General features: G+C 37.5%; 1 protein-coding gene across 2 annotated transcripts in view; it reads right to left on the bottom strand.

The window, feature by feature from the left end:
- Positions 1 to 9,420, bottom strand: part of lpar1 (lysophosphatidic acid receptor 1) — a 63,680-nt gene that overhangs the window by 8,062 nt on the left and 46,198 nt on the right. For both annotated transcript variants that reach the window (XM_016440232.1, XM_016440230.1), the window contains exon 2: positions 7,728 to 8,483. In XM_016440232.1, the coding sequence (XP_016295718.1) occupies positions 7,728 to 8,466 (739 nt within the window). In that variant the 5' untranslated portion in view covers positions 8,467 to 8,483. The remainder of the gene's footprint in view (positions 1 to 7,727; positions 8,484 to 9,420) is intronic.

The raw sequence follows: 9,420 nt of genomic DNA, 5'->3' as shown, positions 1-9,420 counted from the left end.
GTGTATAAATAGTGTTCCCAGTCCCAACTTCTCTGTCCGCTGTTAAACGTCTTCCTGAGTTCGTCTCCCTTGGTTCCTGAAAATAAAGTCTTGGTAAAGTATTCTCCAGCGTCTCCTCGTTCCTCGTGTGTGTGCATCGTGACAAAAGTAAAGCAAGGAAGAAAAAAAAAAAAGAAATAGAAAAACATTTTTTTATTGTTTTCACTGGCTGCACACAAAAACAAGCATTCAGCAAGACCAGTGTAGTCCAATTCATGAACACATTAAAACCTTTTATAAACTTGTCTTTTTAATAAATCGCTCAAGAAGTCTAATAACCTTCATTTATTGATGTCAGTTATTATAAATCAATCTCTAACCATTGAGGGGTGTTTTTTTCCCAAAAGAATTGTGGTCGCAAATTCTGACATTATAGTTGTAAGAATAGTTTCTTGTTAGTGTGATGTGCATGTAAATAGATCATGCTCTTATATATTTAAAATATATATATATATACAAATTTCATTATACATCTTTTAGTTTGTCAAGAGAATGAAGGCTGTGTTTTTGAAGAGTGTGCATCTTTGAATATGCTCTATTACTTTGGAATATAATGTAAGAGGAAAGTCACGATTGAATCAAACATAGTGAAGTGGAGCAAAACAACGGACAGAACCAAAAAAGTGAAGTAGTCCCCAGACGCCATGTTTCTTATTTACAATGGTTAATTAGCAGAAGTTATTACTTCACCTGCGTGACAATGTCATTAACAACAGTTCTATTGTTAAATCAATGTGGTCTGAGTGATGGATGTGCAGCTAAGTTACTACGGTTCGGCATCGATTTGTACGGGAAACGCACCACTGAAGACTTACTAAAATAACATCTGATTCTCTGTCTAAACCACACGTGATGCTAACTTTTAACTTCCACGGTTTGTGAAAATTCAAACAGAATTTACAGCTGCTTACAACAACACTGTGTATTTACTGTCACATGACAAACCTTGACTCACATGAGATAAGTTTAGAATTTAGAATGTTTAGAAACATTTAGAATGCAGAATAAATCAGTGTCTATCAACATTAACCACCCACCAGTAAAAGTTATCTCTGCAAAACAAGTGCTATTATTTTTTTTTCTTTTTGGTAACACTTTATAATAACTTTCATTTATAAATCATTAACAGACATTGTATAATTCTTAACAGATCATTGGTTAATATATATTCACATAGCTAGAAATATGAGATAATGTTCTTGTTAATGTTTACTAATGAACTTACTAAACATTACCTAATGATTAATATGTGATTATTTAATGTAAATTGAAATGCTTACAAATGTCAGTAAACGTTCAGTTCATATGATCTTCATTTGTTGGTCTTTGTTCGTTGTGTAGACCTCTATTTACACATCTTAACAAATAATCTGTTAACTATTTGTTCATGTTTTTGCAGTACCCAATCTAAAGTGGAAACTATTCATCATTTGCAAATGTTTATAAATGTTTACTAATCATTAATACCTTTATGAGCAGTCATCTTGATGGCAAAAAGTGTCCCGAAAGACCTGCATTTACCCTATTCACACATCTTTACTAATCATTTATTAATCATTTGTTCATGTTTTTGCAGTAGCCAATTTAAAGTTGAAACTATTCATCATTTGTAAATGTTTATAAATTATTACTAATCATTTAGTATGTTTATGGGCATTGGACTTTTAGCTAGTGTAACAAGGTTTGTGTAAAGGTTGGCTGGTTGAGTTTAGCTAAATGCTTGATGAAGACATAACAGATTGTAATTTTGGTGCAAAAAAATGTTTTTATTGACAACACATGGCCAAATGTTTGTGGTCAAAAATATGCAGCAGTAGCAGGAGGTTGATGGGAATTCAGTGAGACGGCAACGCTTGTGGAAGTGCTTAGTGCATGCTTTGCATAGTTAACAGCAGATTTGGGACTGAACGATTTGGCAAATGCATAGTCATTTGTTCAGCCCTCCACGTTTAAATAGCTTTTCCTACGACTTTCCTGGGATTCGGCACACAGACCAGATTTCTAACCGGATATTTACATATTGAAGTCTGTGATAATCTTCTAATGAAATCTTTATGTAATCCCTATTAAGTCTATGTTTTTCCTCAAATATAAAACTATTTAAAGTTAACTTATATTGTATTCACTATTAGCTGATTGTTTTTATTTTATTTTAAATTTGATATACAGTATATATATATATATACTGTATATACATTAGGGTTGGAACGGTTCGCGGAAAAAAATCGAACCGTACGGTTCTCCACACACGGTTCGGAACGCGCTAGGACTGCGGATCAACTTAAATCTGACAACGCATCTGTAATATGGTTTGCTATAAATAATACGTAAAACAAGCAGGGTTCGGCTAATATATGTTTCTGTTGATGGATGCGCATTCTGGCTTCCCAATACATTACAACAACAGCAATGAAGAAAGAAAAAAAGTGGACAAACCATTCACTCTTGTTCAATGCGAATGCTGTCTGCTGGAATATGAGCAGTCATATCCCGTCATCACCCGGGTGCTGACAGCGCGCGCAAAGGTGAGACCTGAACTGCACACGTTGATATCTGTGTTTAAGTAAAACTCGTTTAAGCTTTATCAGTGCATTCTCTTAAAGTGACAGCACTTTATTAATATTAATCAAACAACAACAACAAAGAAATCACTCACTGCTCTTGATTGAATAGCTTTTGTAACTTTAATTAAGATTAATCTTTAATTTATACAGTCAAATATGCAATGCTGTTTTACATTTCATTACTTTATTCAATTTCTGCACCTGAAAACTGGTAGACCTACCTAAAAAAAACTGAATATCACTTTTTATTTTATTTGTATCTTTACTCTATTGTATTTATTTGTGCTGTTGCTTGTAGTTAGATAGATTATTCTTATTTTCCTTATTTTTATTTGACAGTATAGTTTTTGCCTAAACATAGCACATACCGAACCATACTGAAACCATGACTCTAAAACCGTGATACAAACTGAACCGTGAGTAAGTTGAACTGTTCCACCTCTAATAAATATACAGTATATATATTGATTTCATGATTGAATTAGTGTAGTGAATGTAAAGCTGATGTTCAAGCCATCACCTGCAAACGAAGTTAGTTGTTTGTCTTTATATCTGACAGAGCCGATGAAATCTGATTTAGCGCCATTTTAGTGAATGGTTGATGAAAAGATATGCTGATATACTTCCATAACCTTCAAATCAGTGCTGCTTCTTGGGTGTGATGTTTATATTCTCATGAACTACGATTATGGCAGTTTCTGAGATTCAAGAGAGGCAATCCAACAAAATATTTTAATGCAATAGATGCACACAGTTTGGAAATTCAATGGACAGCTTATTATAATCAGTTTTTGTTTTTAAAGATGGTCACTGCCTTCATGAAACTATCATGAGGGAAAAACAGAAACATTGACTTGCAAATTCAAAAATGACCTTTATGCCTTGTAAGCATATCTGAATTTGTCATGTGACCCATTTATGCTGATAAGGCAAGAAACCAGAGAAATAAAAAGCCAACACTGGCAAAATGTATTCCGAATGAAACACCCTGCTGCTTTACACCACATGAGTCCTGATGTCTCGTTTTCTTGAGGAGCAGAAACTGTTCCAATGATTTCATCATCACTGTAACTATGTTATTCTAATATACTTCATACGCCCTTGAGTAACTCTCAACAAGGGATGAGTCATGCCTTTGAGAAGTCACAAAACTGATTTCATTTTACGTTGTGGAAGTTATTTGTAACAGTAAGGAGATACAGCATCTCATTGTTTCCTCGAAAGTTATTTTTGGTGGATAGTACATGGAAACCTGAAAAACCATCTCACTAGAAAAACAGGCAAACTTGTGTGACAAAAGTTCAAGTCGTTTATAATCAGACAAGCAGTGCACTAAAGATAATTTTGGAAATACAACGAACTCTCATGCAGATAGAGCAGGGAATTAAATGTGCTGATGTCAACAAATACTGAAATAACCTTGTTAAAACATCTTGTAGCTGGAGACATCAGTCTTTTAGCGCTTTTTAGCAGTCTTTTGGCACATATTCTTTTGACCACACCTTTATGTTTTTTAGTAACCACTTCCTGCTGCATAAGTTTGCTTCTTTATATATTTTAGCTGGAAGTTGTGAACTGTTGTGATCAGAATAAGTCAAGTAATAAGTCAGAATATTTTTTTTGAACTGTAATATATTTTAAAGGATTATATTATTTAAACATTAATTACACACAGTAATTCCTACGTTAATAATAGTTATATACATCTCTTTTTTATCTTCAGGGTGAGATAAGAGTCTACAAACCCTGCTTTCATCCAGACCCCTTGCTCTCCATCCTCTCCAGAGGTTCAAGACAAGCTCTGACCAGTCCAAACAAGAACAGTACTGTTTCCTGCTCAGTGCTTGTGCAGCGGGATGCTGCACCATGACTGGGTTCCTTTTTTTCCAGGCCAGGCTTCACTGGAGGAGCCGGTGAGGCATGACACTGATGCAGTGCAAGCAGTGCAAGGCAAACAGTGGAACTGGCTGCGAGACCACTATGACGGGCCCGCAGCTGTAGACTACTGAAGGGCTACATCGTTCGTCGACTTGAAATTGGCACAATAGAGCGAAGGGTAACATATTATGTAGCATTTAGGTAAAGCTGCTTATATATGTATGAACTTTTAGTGGTTTTGAAGCACAGCTTGCATAACTTGTATTAACGTTGAAGGACATATGAAATCTCGCCAAAACGTCAGTGAGTGAATTGGAGAGAATAAATTGATCCCTAGAGCGAATTTTCTATGTCATACTGACATCAATAAAGGACAGATTCTCAGAGAACATGTGCAGTTGGGCTCCATGATGCTCATATCCACAATGTAGATACTTGCGGTAGACCAAAAAATGTTTGGTCATGTTTTTTTTTTTTTTTTCAAAGATTTGATAGTCAAGAGAATCGACCTTCATAAGGTTTCCCACCATTTTCAAATAATATTAAAAATGAGTGAGGACAGTTTGTTTGTTGAACAAGTCATTGTGGTTTAAAACCATCTGCTTATGATTGCACCATCGTAATAAATGATACGATTGCTATTTTTATGTAGTCATAATATATCTGCAAGTGGAATAGTGTGAGAATTGACCCAAACTGGACATGTCAAATATCGTCCATGCATCCAAATATGCTTACTTCCCTACCATACAGTAGGCAAAAAAACAGTATGTGAAATAAGTAGTATGTCTGAATTTGTAGTATTCATAAAACAGAAGGTGAAAAGTGCCTGAATGACCTACTGCGTCTGTCAAAATGCTGGGGTGCGCATCTGATGGACACTTTACTGTCCCATCAGGCCACGGAAGAGGATTTGTGAATGTCATTGAGTGACACAACTGATGCCGCAGGTCACATGACAAAGCCAACATGACAGATGCATTACACCTGGATTACATTCATACTACACATCCATACTATAGTCTATATAATCAACTTTTTAATAATCACAAAGTTCATTCCGCAACAGATGTAGTACCTACTCAGACAGTATGTAACACAATAAACAAATGACTCAGATTATATCCCCAAAATAATGGAAAGGTGTTTTCTATGTATACCCAACAAAATCAGAATTGCTATTTTGTGACTTTTAGTTTTTTGTCTGTTAGCTTTGAGGTCGTTTATATCATGGGTGTACAACCCTGCTCCTGGAGGGGTACTATCCTGCTGAGTTTAGCTCCAATCCAAATCAAACACTGAATCAGCTAACCAAGGTGTTTAGGATTACTTGAAAACAACAGTGTTTTTTGGAGCAGGGTTGAAACTGAAATCTGCAGGATAGTGGTCCTCCAGGAGCAGAGTTGGCTACCCCGGATCTATATGCTAGAGCAGTGGTTCTCAAATTTGTTCCTGAAGCCCCACCAACACTGCACATTTAGCATGTCTCTTTGGCTGCGTTTATATTTGGCATTAGCATGCGACCTGTATCCGTATGTTGTCCTCATACACATTGAAAAGACAAGTGATCGGAATGTTATCCGATCAGCATGTCCTGGTCCATAGGTAGTTCAGGATGCATTGTTATCGGATCTCAGTGTAATGTAAACGCAATCCAGCCATCGTGTCTGCATTCGCATGTCGACGTCACGCAAAACCCCGCCTGCTTCTCTCCCGAACTGTCAGAAGGATACAGAACAACAGAGCAACAAAAGAACCTGAATTCACACCTATCTGAATGATCACACACATGCAGTTGTCGCGCCACAACACCTTGAGGCTCTCTACACTGGATGCGACAAATTGACCGTTGCGAATCATTTGAACTTTGTGTCAGTACGTCATAAAAAGAACGAGGCAACGGTTTACTGTCGGGGCTTTGTCGCGCCGCGCCGCACATCCAGTGAGGACAGCATCACTGATTATAATGTGTTCTATAGTATTTTGTCGCATTGCACCGGTAGACACTGTATAAGACTTAAATATTGCGTGGGAAAAAGAGATCCGATCGGTTATCCAGATAGAGAAGTCACTTGATGTTGCCAAGTGTAAACGTGCCATGTCCTGATAGACTGATGATCCGATCTGGGGTGCGTTTCCTGTACAATGACAAATCTCTCTGATTAACCACCATAGTACGATGCATTGTTGTGGAAACGGGTCACGACTGTTTCCCGAACACGGTCGCATCTCCCTCATTTGAAGCACATTAGTTCAACAATTTAGGGCTGTTGTTAATGATGTCACATGCATGTGGTGGAGTAATAACTTCTGCTAAATAATTGATTCGAGATCTCTGAGATGCTGCTGTATTGAACATGGCACCTGATGACTAATTTACCCCGTTTTGTTCCTTGTCATTTTGCTTTATTTGATGTTTGATTCATCGCGGGTTTCCTCTTACATCGTACTCCGGGGTTCCCTTAGGCATTTATGTACATGCACACTCTTCAAAAACGGAACTTATTGAGGATGCGCTAAAATTTATAGATTAAAATGTATACATATTTAAATAGGATGGAAGACATAGATTGTACTGCATATTAGCTTGCTTATTGTGCCCAAAAGCATAATTTATTTGTATTTTTATTTAAAGTCCATATGTCTTAGTAACAAGAAACTTTGCTTCTAACCACAGGTTGAGAGATTTAGTTTCTACCACGTAAGTTTGTGACGCTGTTTGCCAATGTTCATTTGAACTATGGTTTGGGGAAACACTGAATCGTTGAACTATGTTGGTAGCGACGGAACTTGCGACCATAGTTGGGAAACGCACCCCATAAATGTTTTTGGGAAACGCACCCCAGCTTGATCAAATCACGGTGATCGCATGTTAATGCCAAGTGTAAACGCAGCCACTGTCTGTCACACCCATTTCAGATCTTGGAGTCTCTACTAATGAGCTGATGACCTGAATCAGGTGTGTTTGATTGAGGAAACATGCAAAATGTGCAGTGTTGTGGGGCTCCAGGAATGTGTTTGGAAACCACTGTGCTAGAGTTGGGGTGTTCAATCCTACTCCTGGAACCTCACTATCCTACAGAGTTGATCTCAAATTTTAATTAAACACGCCTGAGCCAGCTAATCAAAGCCTTTATCATAAACTTCCAGGCAAGTGTGCAAGTTGGAGCTAAACTCTGCAAGATGTTTGAACCTCCAAGCCTGGGAGACTTTACTGATGAATCACTGAATGAAAGCAGAACTTACCCAATACAATCACGACCGTTTTCAGCAAGCTCATCATAGTGTCCCTGTTCCGCCGTTGACCCGAGCTGTGCCGGGACATCCTCATGGTTCGCTGACGTACGTACATAAATATGTGGGCATATAGAACGACCATCACCACGAAGGTCACCAGATTGAAGATTGCCCAGAAGCCCAAGTAGGAGTTGCTGTAGAGGGGAGCCATGTTGGAACAAGTATCTATGGCACAGATGCAGTTCCAGCCCACGCTAGGAATGGCGCCCATGATGATAGACATGGTCCAGATGATGACGATAACTACAACTACTCGTCGATTGCTCATTCGGGTATGGAGCTGCATGCGGAACACAGTTATGTGTCGCTCAATGGCTATAGCTAGCAAGTTGGCAACTGAGGCTGTTAGGCTCGTATCGATGAGGCCTTGGCGAAGCAACCACGTGCTGACTGTTAGCCTTCTCGTATTGGGTCCCGTGTTGAACATCAAGTAGAAATAGGCAAGTCCCGCAAAGAAGTCCGCGGCTGCTAGGTTAGCCATGAGATAGTAGATTGGAAAGTGAAATCGGCGGTTGATGTAGATGGCCACCATCACAAGCAAGTTAGCTAGCATAATAAAAATACATACTGTAATCCCAAGTCCCATCACTAGCTTGCTTACGGCGTTCCATTCTCTGGCCAGATACTTCTGACTACGATTGTAAAAAAAGGCTATGGTTTCGTTGTAGTAGCATTGTCCGTCATCCATCCTGAAAGGTTATGCTTCTGAAAAAGATCAAAAAACGTGTCAGAGTTTCAATATTACATGAAGTCTAATGAAAGTCACACATGGCTTAACGTTTTGCATAATTTATGGCTTGTAATTTCACACTGATGTTAGACATGTCACCCACACACATTGAGGCCGATGATTTAGAGCCGTATGTTCTGTGATCATGTACAAGAGTATTTAAAATGCATTGTACATCTACAGAAATTAACTTGTAATAAGCCCCTCAACAATGTGGCTAGCACTTTAATATACAGTCCTGTTCTGCATGTTCATACTATGTACTTGTTATAGTAAATATACCAACTGGGTAATAACTAGGTAATAATCGTGAATATACCTCCTAAACCTAATCCTAACCAATGTAGTTACCGTATATTATCCTGTACTTTCTTAGGTAAGTACACTGTGAGTACAGTTAAGTGCACATACTGTAAAATAAAGTACAAGCACAATATCTGTATTGTGAACAACAAGTAGGATTATCGTTTAACTCAAAACTATGTCCAGAACCCAGAGCTGTTTCAAAGGCATAAAATATTAACTTTAAAGCATGCAATTTCCATCTGGTTCTGTTTTATTAGCATGTTACCTCATAATGTTGACCAGGAAAGGCAAAATTATGAAAGTAATCACTATAGTTCAGTAGAGTTTCATTGTTTTTCAAATATATATATTTTCTTAAGAATCATTCATATTATTTACTTTATTTACTATTAATACTTTACTTTTGAAAATGTTGTCATCATTTACCAAAGCAGAAATTTTGAGTAATATAGTGGTCGCTCTCTTCCCAGCAATTGAAATAAATTAGGACTATAGTTTTCAATCTTTAAAAATCATGCAAAAGCACCATTCAAGTATGAATAAAGTGACACAACAATACATTTAGTTTGAAAACCTGTCTACACTGAATATCATACAATATATATA

The sequence above is a fragment of the Sinocyclocheilus anshuiensis genome, unplaced genomic scaffold, assembly GCF_001515605.1.
Source record: "Sinocyclocheilus anshuiensis isolate Anshui unplaced genomic scaffold, SAMN03320099.WGS_v1.1 scaffold3, whole genome shotgun sequence".
NCBI lineage: Eukaryota > Metazoa > Chordata > Actinopteri > Cypriniformes > Cyprinidae > Sinocyclocheilus > Sinocyclocheilus anshuiensis.
Note: the sequence above shows the minus strand (reverse complement) of the source record. Positions and strands in the feature narration are given on the sequence as shown.